Genomic DNA, 22,880 nt, shown 5'->3' with positions numbered 1-22,880 from the left:
GGAAAGGGTGTTGGAACATGTATGCTCAAAGCAATACAATTAACAATATGATAAATCATAGTGACTAAAATAAAATTAAAAAATCATAGTGACTAAAATAAAATAAAAAAAATTTGTGCTTTATGAGCATTTTTTAAAAAATACTTTGAATTCTTCTCTTTTACCAGCCTGATGGGAACATGTCTATATATCTTCACCCATTTACTATGTTGTCTTTTTTTTTAAACAAATTAATTTTTCTCTACAGAAGCTTTTCAACTTGGAGGTTCTACTTAAAGACTGGGGGAAAAGATATTTTAATGGTTTAAAATTAGAAACTCTTATTAAAGTTTAGCATAATTATTTGCGGTTGATAAAATTTAAAAAGCGAATTAGAGTTGATTTTAAAAAGCTATGCTTTTTTTATAGAGCCATATACCATATACCTGGTCCTGAAGTAAGTTTGGATCTTTTCACTGTTATTTATGATAAGAAATACATTTTGTCTTGAGAATGAATGTAATTATACATGCATAACTGTATTTTCTATTTATTTCTCTCCTTCAGTCATATTCTATTTAATGTGACTCATACAGCTAGAAAATTATAGAATCATGACAGTTTTCAGTAATATATCTAAAGGATTAAGTCATAAACAACTCTTGTGTCCACTTGGTCCTCCTGTACAGTAGCAATTTAGTGCTTTATTTATGGTGTATACTGGTAATGCCAACAAAATTTTCCTGTTGGAAACAGTTCTTATTATCTATCATAGGGATAACTTTTCTATGTAGCTCTTTTATCTCCCCTACCAGTTTCTAATTCTACCACCTCCAGAGCAAGCCTGCTATTTGGTTCAGACCAAGACTTGTCCTTTCTCTTTGATCTCAAGAATGACCTCAGTAGTGAGCATACAACTTATCAATGATTTTATTATCAAAAACAAGTTCTTAAAAAAGAAACTGGTGGAAATTAGGCTGTAGGTCTCAGATGCTATCTAGGAGTTGTCTAGGAGAGACATTAACCTGAAGAAGAGGAGAACGATGGCAACATCCATGACAGTGAGTGCAGTTTCCTTTTCCTAGGTATAAGCACATCTACCTTTTGAAACTCTGATGTTAGAAAAAACTGTCCTTCCTATGATACTGACCAAGAAAATACCTATATGTTACTCAAATTTAGACCTTGTCAGTGTTCTAAATTTAGGGAGACAATTATGAAAAAAAAATAGAAGTAAAAATATACCTTAAGTAAGATTATTTTCACATGAGAATTTTATTCTGTTTGCTTTTTGACATGCTCAAGGGTTACTTTTGACTACATTCATGAATCACTTCTAGTGGTTTTCAGAAGACCATGCAAGATGTTACGGATTGAACATGGCATGCACGGCAAATGCTTTACCCACTGTACTATGGCTCCAGATCTCATATAAAAAAATTAAGAACTAAACATTTTAATACCATTAACATCTATTGAACTTTTGATTTGAATGTACACATATTTTAGCTTTTCTGTTTCTCAAGATCTTTATTAATTATGAAAAATACATTTGAAAGGAAATACATATTATTTACAGTAGCATTTTTATGGAAAAATACAACTTAGCAAACTAAGCTTCTTTAAATTGTTCCACTGAAGATTTATTTTCTCTCATCTAGTACATAATGATAACATATAACATTATAGATGCATTAAGTTATTTATAAAAGATACATTTTAATATATAACAAGTCTTAAAATATTTATATTTTTCAATTCTACTCAGTATTTGATTTTTAATGTTTATATAGTTTATGAATTTGATAAAGAAATATCCAACACACAAAGGAGTCTGCAAGCTAACAGTGTGTAAATTATTGGCAAATGAAAGTTTTAGCATTTTTTAATAGAAAAACATATCAGAAAAGGGATTTTCTTATTCCTGTTTCATTCTGCTTGATTACAGCCCCAATATATAAACAAGTCAGTGGCTAATTTAATCTGTCAATACATTCTGATGTTTATTTATTGGTGTTTTTTAAACATAGTATGTAGACCTAACCAGCAGTTATCCATATTCAAATTATTTCTTCAAAATTGTTTTTGACAAAATTATTTTCTGGTATAATGAAAACAGAGAAGAACAATCACTACACTGTTGTACCTCTAAGAAATCCTTTATGATCTCATCTGGATGGGTTTTACTTCCAGTTGTATATTCAGCAAGGGAATAGCAAGCAGAGTGAATTACTTCTACAGTGTTTTTAAAAGCAAATAGTTGACTTGGAAATATTGTGATTTAACTATTATTTATTTTAATTACTGCTTGCAAACCATGTTATCCAAAGCAGGTACATTTAATAATCCTGTCTTAAAATACCTTTTGAGGAAAAAAAATCTCAGAATATTATGGCTATTTTCTCCTTTTAACATAATAGTTTTGATCATATGAAAATGTTTACAGTTGAAGCTATAAAAATAATCTGGCTTTTTCTCCTCAATAGATATGCATAGAAAATTAAGTTTTGCAAATTACAAGAGTTTTATTGAAAGGTAGACACTTATTGGTAATCAATACAGAAAAATAAAAAGGAATCAGAAAAAATCTTATGTGAATTTTGAATTTTTCTTAATTAGCCTATCTTAAATATAACATTTGAGGAAGACAAACTTCTTTTTGTGAACGATTATATTCCTGAGATTCTTTTAAAAGTTAACTGATACTCTAAAAGTAAGAAAGAGAAAACATTTTTCCTGCATGGAAGGCTGAACCATGTATCAAAAGTCTCAGTCTGTTGTAATTTTTTCATATCTTATTGCTTTTTCTTTTGTGATATTCACATTAAAATTCATCTCCAATTAGTAGCCTCCAAATATGACACATATTTAAAGAGCTTATATGTTCAGCAAAAAGATGGCAAATGAGAAGTCACTGTTACAAACACATCTGCCATTTTTGGTTTCAGCCTCTTTTAAAGTGCCAACAGAGAAAAAAATGAGCTTTTTTAAACATCTGGTTTGATTTAAATAACAATTCAAGTATCTTTTAAAAGATCGTTCAAAAACAATAATTATGAGCCATGAATTTAAATACATTTTCTGAAAGGCAGAATATTCCTTGCATATCTTTGGCTTTAGTTAGACTCAAGATCAACATGAAGCTCTGGCCCTTCTCTTTTAGAGCAAATTATTAGTTCATTCATATATTTAATTAATAATTAAAAAATAACATCAAATGCATGAACAAATGCTTCAGCCAAGAACATTTCAGTTTAAAAGCAATATTCAAATGAAAAAAAAAAATGGCCTGAAGGTAAGTCTTTTGTACTCATCTGCTTAGAGAAGAGATTCTACTGAGTTTTTGGATTAAAGGGTGTTGTTTCATATTCTTGAAAATGAATTCCCTTCGAAGTTGTGATCTTCATAATAGCTCCATTTAAAGCATCATCTTCAATGAGTCTTATTAATCCATTGGCTATCATCGATGGGCTAAAAACAAAAGCAACATTGGTGTTTTAAACTGAAAAGACTGAGGCACAATTGTCAACTTTTTTTTTATTTTAAAGTCTTCTACTTTAACATGTAAGACAATAAATATTACAATATTATTATTCCCCACTTTTAATTTAATTTGATACATAACTCAATTATATTGAATTGATTTGAGATATTTCTATGCCTAATTTGGTCCTTTGAAAAATTTTTTATAATTTTAGATTCATTATCTTTATAAAATGATTCTTTTTTAAAACAATATTCTATTGGTAAATGTTAGACATCAGATACAAATGTTGTTAGAGGATAAATATGAAAAATTCCAGCTAATATTAGAGTTGGTCCAGAGATATGAAGAGTTCAATTCAATCCTAAAATCCTGAAACTCTGGACAGGGATGTTTGAAAAATGGTGTTTCTTTCTTTTCCCTAAAAGATAAGAGGGTAAGAGGTGTTCCTCAAGGGATTAGCTCATGAAGGAATATGTTGATTACTCCGAGTCTCAAACTCAACTTTTCTAAAAGTGAGCGTCCCTGTTTTCTATCCTCATAAAAACTGCTTATTTTCACCATGGAAATAAGATGGCTGGTTCTTCCACCAAATTCTAAAACAAAATAATGGCTGACAATACTTCCCAAGTAATCTGGTCATAGTTGATATATCTGTGACATTTTCAGAATGGGTGGGAAGAGATTCCCCTTTCTGCATAAACTACAGTAGCCCAGCAACTCACCCTCTACCCTCCAAAAGAAAAGCCCAGCTCTGTGACAACCTTATCAAATTTCCAAGCTACCAAATTTGCTTCAGATTTGCAGATCACAAGATAGTTGTGTCAACCTAGTGGTTCCACAGTCGATCTGATGGGCAAGTTACATAAAAATCTGCCAACCTCAGTGAGTCTAAAACACAGAATGCTAAACTAGCACCAACCATAGCCCACCCCAGTGACTAGACACTGACATTAGCAATATCATCGAGAGAAAGAACAATCATTTCAAATTGACTATTGTTTTGTTGTGTTTTTTTTTTTTTTTTTTTTGGTTTTTTGGGCCACACCTGTTTGATGCTCAGGGGTTACTCCTGGCTGCGCTCAGAAATTGTCCCTGGCTTGGGGAGACCATATGGGACACCGGTGGATCGAACTATGGTCCTTTCCTTGGCTAGCGCTTGCAAGGCAGACACCTTACCTCTAGCGCCACCTCGCTAGCCCCTCAAATTGACTATTGTTGATCTAAGTTTTGATAATTCCATTTGTCTTTATGTTGTAACAAACAATATGTCTGCAAAAGGGCCAGCTAGGGTAGTGATTAGAGACTGGGAACACTGGTGATGGGTTTGGTGTTTGAACATTTAATGCCTGAAATGGCTGTATTATGAACAACTTGGTATATCATAGTGCTAGAATAAAAATTGGGGAAGTAAAAAGATGGGCTGTTTTAAACAAGAGCCTACAATCTTCTATGGTCAATGGCTCCTAAACCAGTTTTCTTAATATTAATTTTTGTCTCTTAAATACTGGCCTTCAAGCATTGATTGCCAGAATTTAGGTTGGTTAACAATGAATTAAATGTCTTTTTTTTAATCTGTAGTTGTTTTAACTTATTTATCAATTTATCCATGACACTTCAAAAGTCCAAGTTTGTTTTAATAGTAACTCCCTTTTACATATAAAAATTGAGATACTCAGAGAATGAAAAAATTTCATGGCCACTAAAAAGTAGAGCTTTATCACATAGTCTGATTACTCTACTATGGTAACTATGACTGTAGTGTACAATCCAACAACTCTGAGACATCATCAACCAAGTCATACTGTTTGTTTCTTATAAAAATATATGGTAGAAAAAATATATATACAGATACTCCTCGCTTAATGACCTACCTGTTTAGCGACAACTTGCACTTACAACTATCTCTAAACCATTATTTTATTTTATTTTAAATATCCTTTTTCCATCTTGCACACTCTACAGTACAGTACTGTGGTTTTTAGTGCTTTAATGTACCTACTTTACTAACTTTATGTTCTGTAATACATTGCAGTACTGTGGGTAAATTACACAAACTATGCAAATTAAAACAAGTAGAAGTTTTCAGATTGATCTTTCTCATTATTTTACTTATTCAGAATACTGTATTGTCAAGTACTATGCAAATACTGTACTACTGTATACAGCACATACAATTCCTCACTTAATGACCAATTTGCTTAACAACCAAGTAGTTGAAATGAAACTTGGTCATTAAGTGAGGAGTATCATATGGTTGAAGTATCATATGGCTAGAGTGTTGGTGTAAGCAGTAAGGCATTTGCTTTACATGCGCTAGCCTAGGACTGACTGCAGTTTAATCTCCCTGTGTCCCATATGGTCCCCCAAGCCAGGAGCGATTTCTGAGAGCATAGCCAAGAGTAGCCCCTGAGTGTCACCAGGTGTGGCCCAAAAACATATATATATATATATATATATAATTTATTTATTTATATATAAAACCAATATATACATATATATATGGTTGAAGCTTAGAGGACATATAAAATTTCAAAGGGTTTATGAAAATATTATCCAAAATTTAAGTAGGTAAGGTATTATTTCTTTCAAATAAAATAAACATAAGGGGAACGGAGAGATAGCATGAAGGTAAGGCATTTGCCTTTCATGCAGAAGGACAGTGGTTCGAATCCCAGCACCCCTGTGCCTGCCAGGGGCAATTTCTGAGCATAGAGCCAGAAGTAGCCCCTGAGCACTGCTGGGTGTGACCCAAAAACCAAAAATAAATAAATAAAAGAAATATAAACAAGTAAAAAATAAAATAAACAAGTGACAATAAATATCATAAAATATGATTATGGCTGAAGGTATGAAGAATACATGGTCTGGAACTGGAGCAATAGTACGGCAGGTAGGCTGAATGTCTTTTAGGCAGCCAACCTGGGTTTGGTCCCAGGCATCCAATATGGTTCTGCAAGCACTGTCAGGAAGGACTTCTGAGCACAAAATCAGGAGTAACCCCTAAGCACATCTGGATGTGGCCCCAAACCAAACCAAAGCAACAACAAGAAAAAATATGCCATATAAGTCTCAAAACAAAATTCATCTTGTACAGCAATATTCTATTAAGAAGCCTAGAAAAAGAGGGCAAAGAGATAGCACAGCAGTAGGGTGTTTGCCTTGCAGGTGGCCAACCCAGGATGGACCCTTGTTCGAATCCTGACATCCCATATGGTCCCATGACAGGAGCAATTTCTGAGCTATTTCTTTTTAGTTTGTTTTGTTTTGGTTTGGGGCCACATCCATTGACGTTCAGGGGTTACTCCTGGCTATGCACTCAGAAATTGCTCCGAGCTTGGGGGCACCATATGGGACACCTGGGGATTGAACCACAGTTCATTCTAGGTTAATATTTGCAAGTCAGAAGCCTTACTTCTAGCGCCACCACTGAGCTATTTCTGAGAGCAGAGCCAGAAGTAACCCCTGAATGCTGCTGGGTGCGAAAAGAAACCCAGAAGAAACACTTTCCTTAGGGAGTTCACCAAACCAATATTTTTAAACTTTCATTAAGTTACTCATTAGCTATTGTCATAGCTAATGTCTAGATAGTACTTTGCTCTATGGTACTGAAGAACTATTGTTTAAACTTACTCCAAAATCCCATAGAATTTCATCATGTCCTTAATATGATCTGCATATTCTATATATTGTCCCATGTTTTCTTCTTTTTCAATGGACTGGAGAATGGGTGTGTTCACAAAACCAGGGCAAATTGCGTTCATTCTGACACCACTGCTCATCAGAGTAGAAGCCATCTGTCAATGAGAAGCAGAGAGAGGGTTGGTCACAGGATTCTGTCAATTTATCTTATACCCTTGATCTATATGTGAAAATAAAGGTAGGCTGGCAAATAGTAAATTACTAATACTTAAGATGCTGAATTATATTCATTTTTCATTTTAATTCTATTTTATTAAATGTAAAAAATGACATTTTATTTGATATCATAAAATAATTACATCAAAGAAATCCTTATTCCTGCAGCTAAAGAGTGAGTTCAAAGGGGCACAGCATGTGGCTGGCAAACAGTAACCCCAGGCCCCAGGGTTGATATTTGGCCTCTCATGACCATCTGAGCCCCATGGGGGACTGAGCATGGTGGCTTTCTGGCATCATCAGGCCTGAACATCATTATACCGTCAGGTCAGAACACTGAGCTCAAGGCTGCACAGCTGGAATGCACAACTGCACAGTTGCTGAGAGCAACCCTGGGTCCTCTGAGCCCTACTGGGCAGCTCCTCAGATAAAAAAGGTACATTCAAATTACTGAGACCACAGCCTAAGCTGCTCTTCTGAGTAAAGAAAAGAATAATTTGAAATAAATGGAGGCATAGGATGTTATATTTTATTCAGAATTGTGATGCTGAATGACAGAGAATATTTGTTTAAAACTAGTGGAAAGTTTTAGAGTTGATCAATTAAAAAGTTACTTTTTATAATTAAAAAGTTACTAATCTCTTATCTCAAAGACAATTTGACTGCTTTAGACTAACATTCTGTGCTTTCATTTTCCACCTATTGGAACTATCTGTCCGATCAAAATAGAGTTGATCTTAATGGTTTGAGATGTCCACTTGCTAGACTCTAGGTCAGGGGTCTCAAACTTGCGGCCCATGGGCCGTTTGTGGCCCTCCATACAACATTTTTTGGCCCTACCCTAGAGGAATCTTTTTTGTTTTGTTTTATTTTAGTTGTTTGGGTCACACACACACACACACACACACACACACACACACACCAATGTTCAAGGCTTACTACTGACTTTGCACTCAAGAATCACCCTGACTTTGCCTCCTTTGGCCCTCCCAGGTAAGTTGAGTTTGAGACCCCTGCTCTAAGTGTTCTAGAGTTCTGGGAGTTCTAGTCACTAGAGGTTGGGGCCCACTTATGCCTTTCAGGAGTAGTGAGAAGTGAATGTTGTACTATTCTTCACTGTCAATTCCACAAGGAAACAAGGAAAAAAAGAGTTGTTCCACTTAATAATGGCTTCAGCCCTTGATTTGCAGAGAAATGTCCCTTTCTCTCTGTATTTAGTGCTGTGTTTTCTTTAGTATTAAACTTATTTTTTGGTGATTTTATTACTTTTTATTTGGAGGGGATGATTACTCCAGGGCTACTCCTGGTGGAGCTGGGAATCAAACCCAGGCCTCTGCATACAGAGGCAGTGCTCAGCACTTTGAGCCTTTCTCCAAACTGATTTTGCTCTTGAGACTATTTCTCAAGAATTGTGCTGAAATGTTGCCTGGTTTTCCCAAGAGACTCTGATCTTTGTTACACAGAGAATATCTGTTAGACAAACTTCATTCAGAGATGAGTACTATTGACCATGCCAATACTCAATACTACACGTCTCTCTCTCTCTCTCTCTCTCTCTCTCTCTCTCTCTCTCTCTCTCTCACACACACACACACACACACACACACACACATATTCTATTTCTACTAAGGTATTTTTTCACAAAAAACAAGCTTTTCCACTGAGTGGTTGATCCAGTGTTGTGGCCAGAGATATATTTCCTACCTACAACAGTTCATAATTTACTAATTCAGAACTTGACATGATCTTACAGAGTTCCACTAACAGTTTTCAGTCCTGTTATTTTAATCTCAACATGCCTGGCCTTTTAGCTTTATTTTGCTATTGTAATGATTCTCTATGTTCACTGAAAGTGAATTAAAGATCATCGTTTTGAAAAGTCAACACAAAATTCAAGTTCAGAATGAGAAATGCTGATTATCTTCCTTTCAGATGAAATAATGACCACATGCACATGCTCAAACACACACACACAAACACACACACACACACACACACACACACACACACACACACCTGTTTTCTCTCTCCCTACCACTGCTTCTGCTGTTAACATTTTCCTCTTGATCTGTCTGGCCCTGCTTTTTGTCTCTCCTAGAATTGCTACTGCAGACTTAGGAGTTCTTTCCAACTGTTTTTTGCTCTTCTACACCTGTCCTCTCTCCATTGTCTTTAAATAGCTGCCAGATGGTCTTAGAAATGGAAATTTGATCTTGCCACTCCCATTTGTGAAGGAACCATTAATGGTTGCTTTGAGAATCAAATCTAAGCTCATTATTTTGGCCCAGAAGCTGCCTCTGGTCTGACACGGCTTATATCTCTAGCCAAACCTCATCTTACTTTGCCCTTGCTTGAGAGATAACATTCAAGCTGCTTTTCCACAGCCCCAAGGAGCATATAAAGGCAGTATTTTCACCTCTTGCTATCAAATGTGTGTGACCATTTAGACCTCAAATTGATCAGTTTGAGCAGTTAGTCCTCAAACTGATTTTCCCAAACTCTTAGGTCTCTACGGAGACATTAACCTTAACCAAGTAAGAGTTGTCCACATCTGCCAGTTTCTTGCTTTAATTATTTTTCCTCTAATTTGGTTTTTTTTGCCACACCAAGCAATACTTAGGAGTTACTTCTGGCTCTGCACTTAGAAATCACTCCTGGCTGGGCTCGGACTATATGAAATGCCAGAGATCAAATCTAGTTGGCCACATACAAGACAAGTGCCAACCCCACTGTACTATCACTCCAGATCCTCTAATTTATTTTTATTATTCCTTCAATACAAGTAATGCCTGGAGGATTTTGGGGGGTATATACTTTTTAAAAACTTATTTTATTGAAACCAATGTGAATTACAAGTCTTTCACAGTTGTATTTCAGGCACATAGTGACAGTGAATTAGTGCCATTCCCACCACTAATGTTGGTCTCCCTCCATGATAGTTCCCAGCATGCATCCCATATCTCCACCCTTAGCACCCTGGCCTGCTAATGTAACAGGTCTATTTTGTGTATAGCTTATTATAATTTGGGTCTCTTAATTCTATTGTTGTTAACTTTGGGTATTTATTTATTTATTGGGTTTTGGGTCAACCCAAAGGTGCTCAGAGGTTTACTCCTGGCTCTGCACTCAGAAATCACTCCTGGCAGGCATGTGGGACCATATGATATGTTAAGATTCGAACCACCATTCTTCTGTCTTGAATCAGTTGTGTGCAAGGCAAACACCCTACTGCTGTGCTATCTCTCCAGTTCCAAATTTAGGCACTGTGATTTACAGTATTATTGAGGGGAGTTGGGCCATTCTTGGAGATGCTCAGTGTTACTCCTGGCTCTGGGCTCAGAAATCGCTCCTGGGAGGCTCGGAGAACCACTTGGGATGCTGGGGATCAACCCTGGGTCCCTCCAAGGTCAGCCATGTGCAAGGCAAATGCCCTACTGCTGTGCTATTGCTCAAGCCCAAATTTGGGTATTTAGATCTGACCATTTTTTATTTTCACTCAATGCTCCTGAGACCAGTTGGCCCCTGGGTCCCATCCACTTTTATTTTATATTTATTTTTTCTCAATTTATAGGAGGAAATAGAGCTTTACTTTAAAATTTTAAATCTTAGAGTCACTTTTAAGATTAATGTATATCTCCTCAATATTGATCTTTAGCTTTGCTCTAGTCTTATTTTCTAACAACATATCTGCATTTAGGATATGACATGTTAATATTATCTGCTCCTTAATCCTCTTTTTATATGATCTGAAAATGAGATTATGGACACTACTAAAGTGTATCATTTTTCCTTCTCTAATCCTGATATACTGAATTCTGAATTGATTCTCTTCTGTATCAGAGAAAGCACATTTGATGTCTGTACAAGAGAAAGAAATAGATCTAGAATTAGTCTCCTCACCGCGGCAGAACGTGTGAATCCAATGACGCCATGCTTTGTGGCACAATAAACAGGCTGCTGAGCAACTGGCATGAGTCCTGAAATACATAAGAGAATTCAGCAATTTTGTTACAAGCTAAAGTAAATAAAATCCAACCATGACTTTACAAATGAGTAACTGGTGCCAGCACCAGTTTCAGATTGACCTAGGAAACCCATTCAACTTCCTAGTAGAATTCATCCCTCTCATGACTTCTACCATTCTGGCCAGCATTTATAGTGTTAATGAAATCCAGGAAACTAGCTTCCCAAGGACTTCATTACCCACACCATCTTTGACCCCTTGCCTGAATCTACAGCAAGCCACATTCTTTTCTCCTGTTTGACCTTTTACTGAGTACAACTCCCAGACTCAGCAAAAGACTGGCGCCAGGTTTGCTGACCTACACTCTTCTTTAAAGACTTGGGTTTCCGAATCCTAGACTGACAATATCAGGGTTCTGAAGAAAATCAAAGAAGCCAGAATGAGTCTGCCCACCAAAAAGACATGAAAATAAACTCTACAAGGAACACAGTGGACTTCGTATTGCATAACACACCACAACCCTGAACAACCACCCCTCTTGTAATGGGGTGGAGATGGGAAGAGAGAGGGATGGTTCAAGGATTGGAGCATGAGAACTGAGGAGTCCTAGATTTGGTTTCTGGCACTTGAGCACAACGGGCTTTGGCTTTTCCTCCAAAAGTACTTTAAAAAATAATCCATCTTTTGCGTTATATTCAAAGACATGAGTATACCCGTTACCCCCACTTCTACTCAGATTGTCTTCTGGCAATCTGATTCATCATTATTTGTCTTAAATTTCTGTGCAAGGAACAATAAACCTGGTTTTGTCTGCAACAAGTTTTGGGTGTCTGATTGGTGGGAAATTTAAGAATCACCTTTCCTAGAATTAATTCATTTACCCAACTAGAATCTGAGTAGTTTGGATCAGGGTGAGAAGCACTGCGTCCCCAGAAAAATGGAGAATCCTCAGCATGGTGGCCTGAAGAGTTTATTTCAAAGTCACAGGACAAAGTTGCCCCAGAGCTATCTGATCTCCAGAGAGGTGAAGAGGTTTGGGGTGCTTGAGACAGGATCATCTCTCCCCAGGGTAACCATTGAGTCAAATAATGTGACTGCTGAAAACGATCTTAGGAGGGAGAATCCTAGGTGAAGGGGTATTTGCTCCCTAGAAAATACCCTTTATGAACTAGTGACATTGATCTTCTCCCCTCCCACTTTTTTTTTTATTTATGGTTACAAAACAATGGGAGAAAATGAGTCACTAAAAAGAGCTTCTTCTTTTGCTCTCTTAGCTGTAGAATATTTTTCCAGAGTACTGCTTGGCCCATACAACCCTGGAGTTAGGTAAAAGAGGGACAGAATGTGATTCCACACCATATTTCCCTGGGAGTCTGTTTTGTTGCAAACAGGAAGGACCAAGTACCCTCAGTGGGGCTGATGAGAAAGTACAAAAGTTAGTCACTTGCCCTACAGGTGGTTATAGAGGCTGTAACTCTGGTCCACACCCCCAGCAAGCATATTGTTGCATGACACCTTCAGGTGTCACTTCTAAGCACCTCTGGGTATGACTGAAAACTCAAAAGTCAACAACCAAGTGCCTTCTATGTTGTCATTTATGTTGCTTTTCTTTTATTTGGGGGGAGTGACTGGAACTATGGTTCATGTCCCCAGCAATGCATATTGTTGCCACAGCATCTCCAGGATTCACTTTTAAGCACCCCTGGGTATGACTGCAAAGTCAACGATCAACAATCAAGTATCCTATATTTTGTCATTTATGTTGCTTTTCTTTTATTGGGAGGGGAGAGTGTTACCAAGTGGATTTCAGAATGATGTAGGGTGGACATGGTCCTAGTATATCTTATCTGGTTGACTTGGTGGTTCAATGTCATGGCCTGAGTTTGTGGTGCTACCTGGCCCAAGGGTGCTGAGGATTACCCACTCCACAGTGCTCAGAACCATACCCAAAGATTCTCAGGGGAATAGGTGATGCTGGAAAATGGGACAATGCATGCAAGATTTGTGAAAGTCCCCTTTGTTATCTTTCTGGCACATATATTTCTATTTAAAGAGAAGCATGATTCTGAAATATTTCTCCAAAATAGTTATCCTCCAAAACAAAGGCCATAAAAGTTTAAAGAAATCTGAGACTCTCCCATTTGACTTGTTCATTGATAACAACACTTACTTGTAGAACTGCTTCAGACTTACTCTGAGGCTAGATGTTCTCAGAGATCTCCCCTCCCTTGCTGACCTTGTACCCAGAACACCTGGAATGTGCTGAGAGCTCAACTGCCCTAAGGAATCATGGGATCATGTTCTAGTGCCAGCAAAGGAAACCATACAAACTTCCCAGTGGTCTTAAGAACGGGTCCTCTATGAAAAAACGTCTCTTCCTCCTCTTCCAGATTACAGGCAAGCAGTCCCCTAGCAACCCACCATCCTGTAAGACTAAGTAAATCCTGCCTTTTTTTTTTATTGAGAATGGTGAAGATGTGGACATAAACAGCTTTTTACCACCACAAACCTGCATCATTAGCAAGAAAACATCCCCACTAATCTGGAGGTACCCCATAAGATGACAGTTTGGCTACATATTTGGGGTTGAAATGGGTGCAAGAGGGAATATGCAAAACTTTTCCAAAACTCTTGGGCTGGAGTGGTAGCACAGCAACAGGGCATTTGCCTTGCACATGAATGATTGAGAATGGACCTGGAGTTCAATCCCTGGTATCCCATATGGAACCCTGGTATCCCATATGGTAATCTGAGCCAGGAGCAATTTCTGAGTGCAGAAATTTCTGAGTGCAGAGCTAGGAGTAACCCCTGAGCGCTGCCGAGTGTGCCCCCACCCTCAACAAAAAATAAAATAAAGACAAAAACCAAAGGTTTCATAGCATAATCTTCCCTTTAAAAGACATGGGCCTGGGCAGCATGGTTTACACAAAGGCTTCTAGTGAAATGCAGCAAGGAATTATTCTTTATGTGATTTCACTTTCCTGGCACTCACAAGGACAAGGATAAAGGTAGAACTCAACTCTTTGAGAATTATTTAGTCCACTTTAAATGAGCATTAGAGAAGTGTCAAATAAAGTACAAGAGTCAAGAAAATCCCTCATCATTCTTAGAAAGGAGTTTTAGCAGCAATAGTTTGACCTGGAAGTATCGGAGCATGACTCAGCAGTAAATATGCCTTTGATGGGTCAAACTAGGCCAGATTTTCAGCAGAAACCCCCACGCATTTGAAAGGACTCAAACACTATCGGCAATTCAGTTGGTGGAAATGCCTTGAAAGTCTTTATGATTAAAGTCCAGAAGTAGCAAAGGTTAGAACAGCTGCCCCGGCTGTGAACTCAGGGAAAGTGTAAAAGGGCAGGGAAGGGCAGGGGAAGGGCAGCGCCCAGGGCCCTATGGAGAAACTGTGTTTATTGTAAAAAAAAAAAAAAAAACTGATACTGGAAAAACAAAGACTGTCCAAAAGGGAATGGAGAAAGATGGTTCTGGAAGCTCCTGGACAGAGACTGGGCTCCGATCCCAGCTTTCAGGAACGAGAGAACCCAGGCACACCACTTAAAACCCTCTGTACCCTTCACTTGAATTCTGAAGAAGTCCCTGGAAATGTTAAAGCTGGGAGATCTGCCCATGGACTGCTTAGCCCACTCTGGGCAAGATCTTCAGGATACTGAATGTTTTCAACCTGGAGGAAAAACCTGTTTTTCAAACAGAAGGATCTTTTTACAGTCTTTGCACTGTGAAATCACCTGAAACTGTGAACTACTTGAAAATGTAGTTTTCTTCATCCGCCCAAATTCTTCCTCTGTTGGGAAGAGACGAACTTGAAGGCACAAGTGTCCTTATAAAAGGTGCCTAGACCATCAAGTTTCTCTTTTCTGGGGGGGTGGGTACAGTGGGCTACAGCAGCAGTGCTTAGGGACTATTTCAGACTCAATGGTCAGTGCTCACCTCCTGGCAGTGCTGGGAGATATCAGTTGAACCAGAGATCAAGTTATGGTCAGCCTCATGCATGCACCTTTCCCCTTGTATGGTTTTCCTTACTGACCCCAAATTTCCCTTGCTGCAATCTGGCCAGTTTATTTCCAGAAATCTTTTTTTCTCATCTCAACCATCTTGCTGTTCTAGTAAGTTATTTTATCATCTCACTGCTCAGATCCAGCTGACTTGGGTTTAAACTCTTCTCCTTCACTTAGGGAGACCAGTTATCTTTTTTTTTTTTTTTTTTTTGAGAGTGGGAACCCAAAATAATAGGTTCCTCTATGTAAGATTGTCAATATTTGGCTTTTTGTTGCTCAGAAAACCAAAATCACTGGCAACAAAGTTAGGATGTAGCTATACTGGTGAATTTATTTTCCTGCCTGCCTTCTTTTCTGTCAAGAGAAGCCAAGGCTACCAAAAATTGCAAAGAATAATTTTAAGTCTAGTCATTTATCATCTAATCTTTTGTGTCTAAATCTGAAGGTTAGAAAGGTTTTTGCCCCCCCCTCCCTATTTTCAAGGCTTCCAAATGGCTGAAGAACTTAATTTGATAAGCTGGGATTTAGAGATTTGCCACCATAATAGTGGTAATAGTGAACATGGACTCTTGTCATCAGTTATACTAAACTATGCTTCTAATTGTATAAAAATGACAAGCTACTCCTGATTTTATTTCTTTACTTGTTTTAAAGTGTTGGTCTGTAGTAGTTTCTTAAAATTTCCTCCTCCAATGACTTAGTGAAATAAAACTTAAAAGCACACCTCTATTTCACTTTTCCTCATAATTGTGTGCTCCGAAAGATTTCAGTCTATATTAGAATCGGTTTCATTTGATATCTACACACAATGGTAGCTTCAAAATATTATTAAATGTATGGTCCAGAGAAAATGTAATTGCAATATAGGTACACTATCTTCCCTTTTTTTTTTTTTACAAGCAAATAAAAGAACAGAACAAGGAAAAAGTCATCAAGTAATTATTGCTATATTCTTTGTTGCTCCTCATTATCAATTCTCTAATCAGTAGAGATATCTGTACCTAGAACCATTTTTCCATTTAATTGTGAATTTCTTCCCATATATTTAACAAACACACTACATTTCATGGTTAAATTTGTGATTTTTGGATTCAGTGATCTCTGGCTAACATTAAAAATATCAAATGTCATCCTAGTGGTCATAATTTACTCTTGTGAGACAGGCACATCTCCACCCAACTAACTAGACCCAGAGCACCACCGATATGTTGAGTGTTTCATGCCAAAGTTCAACAATAAATACAGACCTTAACCACTCCCTGGGTGTCTGTCCACCAGGTTTCAATTTATAAAGGATTTTTGTTCAAGAACACATTAACCTCCAAAACATGTTAGATCACACATTATTCACCCAATGCTTTCAAAGTTGTGTTCCATGTGGTTCTCTTCATGCATGTGCATTTTTAAGCAAAGGTGCTAAGTTAATTAAGTCAGTCCATGCCATTTAACAAGAATTTCTGATTAAGCTAGGTCCAAAGGTATATTGGGAGTTCCAATGAAAAAGCATGAACAGCTGTGGCCAGGTGTTGCTGCTCCTCATTCTGGTAAATGTGCAGCCACTTTAAGCTGTACCTTCCATGTTTATGAGACAAAGGGAGTGGCCATGCAAGGGTATTCAGGGGAGGCAGGAAATGTAGAGTGAACCTTAATCAGAGATAAGCACATTGACACAGCCACACAACACCCAAGTTTATAAATATTGTCCAAGACAAATTTGGACAGAATGTTTGCCACATAGGTGGAGGTCCTGGCTGAACTTCTGAACTGAGCTAGTTCAAAGTGTCACAGGAGTGAAATAAATCAAACACTGTTAGGTTAGTTCAGTGAAGGAGCAAGCAAAAAACATACTCTTTGTGTTAAAGGAGAACAAATTGTAAATGCAACAAGAAAGAGCAAGAATGTGCAAAGTGCCTCTAGGTATGAGCATGGAGACTTGCAGGTGCCAATTTCAGTGCATTCCTGTGAAATGGCTTTTACTTTCTTTCTTTCTTTCTTTCTTTCTTTTTTTTTTGGTTTTTGGGTCACACCTGGCAGTGCTCAGGAGCTATTCCTGGCTCTATGTTCAGAAATCGACCCTGGCAGGCATGGTGGACCATATGGAATGCCGGGATTTGAATCATCGTCCTTCTGCCTGCAAGGCAAATGCCTTACCTCCATGCTCTCTCTCCAGCCTGGCATTTACTTTCTATTAGATCTAAGCTTACTTTAATCAATTGCAGACATTCAACAGAAACCAAGCCCTTTTTCTCATAGTCTCATTATTATTAACAGTAGTAGTAGTAGTAGTAGTAGTAGTAGTAGTAGTAGTAGTAGTAGTAGCAGTAGCAGCAGCAGCAGCAGCAGCAGTAGTAGTAGTAGTAATTGTTTTGTTTTGGGACCATACCCAGAAGTGCTCAAGGATTATTAGGAATTGGACCCAAGGTCAACCACATGCAAAGGAAGTGCCCTGGCCACTATGGCATCTCTCCATCCCTACCTTGTCTGTCTATTTTTGTTTCACACAGCTATTCTGGGATATTTTGGAAGCCTTTTCTGACATGGCTGGCATTTTAGGTGGTTGGAATGGATTCTAACCCAGAGCTTTTCCCCACCTTGGTGACTGATTGTCACTATATATGGTTATTAATTCTTAGTTTGCTGTGTTGAAGAGGAAGGCTAAACAGAGGGAGAAAAATGCTTACTCTTACAAGCTTTCTTTGTTTTGACAGTGATTTGGTCAGGAGGTGGTTCAGACAGCCTATATTTCCTACTATGGTTCAAGACTCGGTTTTCCTTTCATGGAACTAGGAGAGAACTTAATAGTGCTTTTATGGTTTTGTTTCTATATTGGTTGACCTTATTTCTGTTACTGCCCTCACTCAGAGCCTTAACAGCCACATCTACTATTGTTTCTGTTCACAGACTTGAAATAAAAATGATTTGTTCTTAAGGAGGTGGTCAAGAGCAGTACATGGACTAAACAGGCTTTACAAATGAATGCTATGACTCTGACAAAAGCCTTCACTTGAAAGTTTATGTGCATTTTTGTTCCTTAAAATGCCTGTACACCAAACTTGGCAGCTCCCTCTGGCAGATGAGCAGGCAAAGAAAGAGCCAGTGGAAGAGGAAGGAAACAGCCTAAGTTCTGAGTCATGAAAATTATACATGATGTTAAACACTTTGAGGAATAGCATGGGAGGAATGAGACCAGAGTCCAGAGTCCAGCAGGTAGGACATTTGCCTTGCACATTGCTGAGCCAGGTCCAATTGCTGCAACTCCAGATGGTCCCCTGAGCCAAGCAGGAGTGATCTGACTGCAGAGTTGGAAGTAAGCCCTGAGCATCACCAGGTTCCCTCACCCCGAAAAAGAAGAACTCTAGCCTCATCATTGCCATCAAGTTCAGCATCAAGTGAAAATATGAACAGGTCTTAATTACTTTCATCATGAAGTAATAGCTTCCTTGCTCTCACATCTGGCTACACACCTACTAGGTCACACGAATTATTACAATCATTGTGTCTCTTCTCCTATTTGCAACAGAGCAAATACAAGTTTTTATTGAACCACTCCAGTTAAGCATGTCTGTTGGAAACTGTCAATGATCAACCTTTTGTTAAGATTAAAATCTTTGCATCTTGCCTGATTCCTTTTTTAGTAGCAATGAACATGTTTAACTATTCTGTGCTTAAATCACTTCCCTCTTTAGATTAGGGCCCTAACTTCATTATCTTCAACATCTTATTTGATGTTGCTTTTCCCCTTTAGTCTCATATGTAAACAGTTTAAAATTGTTTAAAAATGTCATGTTTAAAAATGATCCAGGACATGAAAAGTAAATAAGCTTTCATATAATCAATCTTCAAAAATAGCAAACCAATGGCATTTTTCCAATAATTTATTACTTCTTGGGAAATTGATAATAATTGTCTACAGTGGCCAGAGTGGTGGTGCAGGTGGTAAGGCATCTACCTTTCCTGTGCTAGCCTAGGATGGATCGCGGTTCGATCCCCAGCATCCCATATGGTCCCTCAAGCCAGGAGCAACCCCTGAACATCACCAGATGTGGTCCCAAAACAGCCTCTTTTCCCAAAGTTCAACATTATCTATACTGTGATAAGAGAAAATTAAAATGGACTTGTATGACCACTTCAAGAATATACCATGCAAATTGAGGCTGAGTCCCTACTTTCTGGTTCAAAGGTAAGCATCAGAATTCTAGAAGCCACTCTGACCTCAAGAATTAAAATCTTCAACTAAAGATTCTCCTGGAAATGTCTGCCAATTTATATAGTCTCTCCTACTAATTCCTCTAATATGCATTTTATTAACTATTTTAAGTTAGGGATCAACAAATAGGACACTAAATGAGGTGATTCCTGTTATATTTATTATCTATCCAACTCATATCCATTCCAAAGCACAGACTGAAATCTTACCACTACTATAACCTCTTTTCTAACATCCACCACCTTTATCAAGTTTTTATAGCTTGTTTGACATTAGTTGGTAACTATAAATTGAATAGAATTCTATTGAGAGCTGTTGTTAAAAGTTCTGAGTTACATGTGGTGTGATATAGTTAATAGTTTATCACAGTATCTGCAGTGTGGCAGTTACTAAATATGCAACTAAATATGCTAAGTACCAGCTCCCCATTCTTCACGCAATGACCAGCTGAACAGACCATGCCACATGACTCTTTGCTTTTGGCATGGAGATGGAGAAAGTTGAAATCAGTGTTTTAACTTTCTGGGACTCTCTGGTGTTGTGACATGCCAATCTAATGCTCTTTAGCTCAAGGAAATACCAAGTCTTGCAATCAAAATCACATTTCTGTTTATTGTTTGTACATTTGGAACAATAATACAGTACATAAGGCAGGCACATTCTTGTTCTCTGGCACCACATATGTCTTTCTGAGTCCCACTAGGAGTGACTCATGAGCACAGAGCCACAGATGTAAGCCCTGAGAAAAGCCAGGTGTGGCCTATAATCTAAATAATAATAATGATAATTAATTGCATATGATACCCTAGTTAGGTCTGACATATTGACATGATAGATCAACAAAGCTCTTAGGTTAGAAAAGTTCCTCATTACTTTTCTATTTTCATTTTTGCTTCTATGAAGGCTCAACATACATTTGATTAACCAGAGCTTGTTCGACAATAACTTTAGCACTCCTATCTTAAAACAAACTGCAAAATAATTATGTGGTTTTTGATAAAACTTACATCTCAAGTGAGTAGGCCACTGGGCTGCCTCCTAAGTACTTTTTTAGGAATCTAATATTTTAGAAACATCTTCATGGTATCGTTCACTTGGAGGCATAGGGAATGCCCCAGTGAAAAAAAAGACCTTGATCTCCATCTGTATCCTGTTTTTCTAAACAAAAACTCATATGAACATATGCCCAAATGTCCCTGAGGTAAATGATAATCTTATCAGTATCTGGAACTCCTCCAATCCACCGAGGAATCATACCTCCAATAAAAACTCCTCTGCTTGGTAAACTTATTAATTGCATTTGCTACTGGCTCTACATCAGTGACCATTATTCATTAACTTCTCTGCCAACCAATGTGTTATTGTAAGGTTCTATCATGACAGTGAAGGAGACTACTGCATCATGATGATAAATACCAGGTCAGCTGACTTGCTATGACACTTCATTTGCTAGAGGAACTAGTCAGATACATAAAGAAACAATTGATGAAGAAGGAACATTTGGAAAGTACAGAGGAAGCAAACATGTATTTGTCAATTATACCTCAGTAAAGGGGGGATACATTGACTCTGAGAACTGACTTCTCAGTGATGCTTTTGTTCATTGGACTGCTCCATCAACACGCCCATATGAGGCTACAAAACTGTAGATGATGTTTTGCAGAAAATCATAAAGGCCGGTGGCCTCCATATGTATCTTCAAGTATTAAAAAATTCTGCACTTTTCTCAAACTAATCTTACTCTGGAAAGAGGATCTTGGTGAGTAGATAAAATAAACAACAAATTTGTTTTAATATTCTTCATAAGATGGGGCTTTCTGAGGGACAAAACTGTGGGCTTTGTTCAGGAACAAAGACAAAACAGTAAATGGGCTAAGGGGCATTAGGAAGGGAAAGCGGTTTCCTGAATAATGATGAAGGTTCCAAATTTAGTTGAAAGGACAAAGTGAAAGGTCACAATAAATAGAGTTAAACTGTTTGGTGCAAGGAATAGAGCAGGAACCAGAAGGCATAGCAATATTCCTTATACTAAGAAGCCAGCAAACATGATTATATGGCTAAATTTATATTCATTCATAATTTTGAATTGCAGGATTGGTAAAAGAACAAGGCATGGTCCCAAGTATATCCCTCAAGATATCAGACATCAATACCAAGGGGGATTTAGTGAGATATTAGAAGTGCAGCCATCTAGCCACGTGGCTATCCAATTGTATTCTGTAAATTTCTCTTCTCCATAGCATGTTTTGACTTGTGACACTGATAAACACACCACATATTCTGGGAACTTTAGTCTGTGTGTCAAATGTAATACAATCTGATGTCACTAAGCTTAATAAGGTTAAAAGAAAACCCTTTAATAAAGAGGCCTAAGATGCTAGGATATGACACGAGTTTAAGGAAGTTCTAGAAAATCAGCTTCTTGTTTTTCAGTTACTTGGAGACAGACAGGCAGTCAACCTCTCCCCCCCCCCCCCCCCGCCCCCTGACCTCCACGTCTTAAACTAATGGTTGGTAAATACCAGTTCAGCTGTACTTTTGCTGTGAAAATTGGGCCTAAACTTTCTGCCTTGATTTTCTCATCTGAAAAATGGAGATTATAGAATCCATATCAAAAGACTGGGAGTCTTTAAAGAGATCATGTGAACACAGTTTTTCAAATAGTATCATGGAAACAGGGATAAATTGTTACAACATAGTTCATTATTTTTTGAAGGAGTCAGTAGCATATTGCATTTCTCCATTCATGAGCGTTGGGACAAATTGAGCTCTTTTTTTTAGAGTACAGAATCTCTGTAAGTGCTTTAGAGGGCGCCCAGGCTGCGGCTTTGCAATCTGAGAATAAAGATAGTCTAGTGCTTCCAGTGGCATAAGACCAAGAATCTTTTGGTACCATGTCACTTTTTCTCAAGACCTATAACATCTCTTAGCTTTAGAGAGACAATTATGGAGTTTTCTCTTGATCATCAGAATATCAAATTGTATTTATATATTATTTCTACACTACATATAATATTAATTATATTATATTATATTTATTATATTATATTTTACTAAGAAACTGTGATTTTTCAAAATTTAGAGTAGGTTGTTTTAGGCATACAATGTTCCAACACCACTCCCACAACCCATGTCTCTTAACTCCAACAATCTACTCAGGTTACTTCCCACCCTCCAGTCTAGCCCCTGGACAGGCATATGATACATTCATTTCACCTTACTTGCATTAATAAAGATTAAAGAAATGAAAATGAAATTATCAGAAAATAAATCAATAAAAGTTCATTTATGATTATTAATTCCATATAACTTTAACTTATGTAAAAAAAGCAATTGAAATCATTTTAATACAGTAAAGTCTATTGCCTATTCTTA

General features: G+C 37.5%; 1 protein-coding gene and 1 pseudogene across 1 annotated transcript in view; one reads left to right on the top strand and one right to left on the bottom strand.

Annotated features, from left to right (window-relative positions):
- Window positions 1–22,880, top strand: part of LOC126005982 (prefoldin subunit 3-like) — a 1,144,584-nt pseudogene that overhangs the window by 113,377 nt on the left and 1,008,327 nt on the right.
- HPGD (15-hydroxyprostaglandin dehydrogenase) overlaps window positions 2,932–22,880 on the bottom strand; it is a 38,014-nt gene continuing 18,065 nt past the window's right edge. Inside the window, exons 5-7 of the mRNA XM_049771307.1 lie at window positions 11,222–11,298; window positions 7,097–7,260; window positions 2,932–3,450 (exon numbers count right to left, since the gene is read on the bottom strand). Coding sequence (XP_049627264.1) covers window positions 3,312–3,450; window positions 7,097–7,260; window positions 11,222–11,298 — 380 coding nt within the window. The 3' untranslated portion in view covers window positions 2,932–3,311. The remainder of the gene's footprint in view (window positions 3,451–7,096; window positions 7,261–11,221; window positions 11,299–22,880) is intronic.

Source organism: Suncus etruscus, chromosome 4, assembly GCF_024139225.1.
Source record: "Suncus etruscus isolate mSunEtr1 chromosome 4, mSunEtr1.pri.cur, whole genome shotgun sequence".
Classification (NCBI taxonomy): Eukaryota; Metazoa; Chordata; class Mammalia; order Eulipotyphla; family Soricidae; genus Suncus; species Suncus etruscus.
The sequence above is the reverse complement of the archived record's forward strand: the minus strand, read 5'-3'. Positions and strand labels throughout refer to the sequence as shown.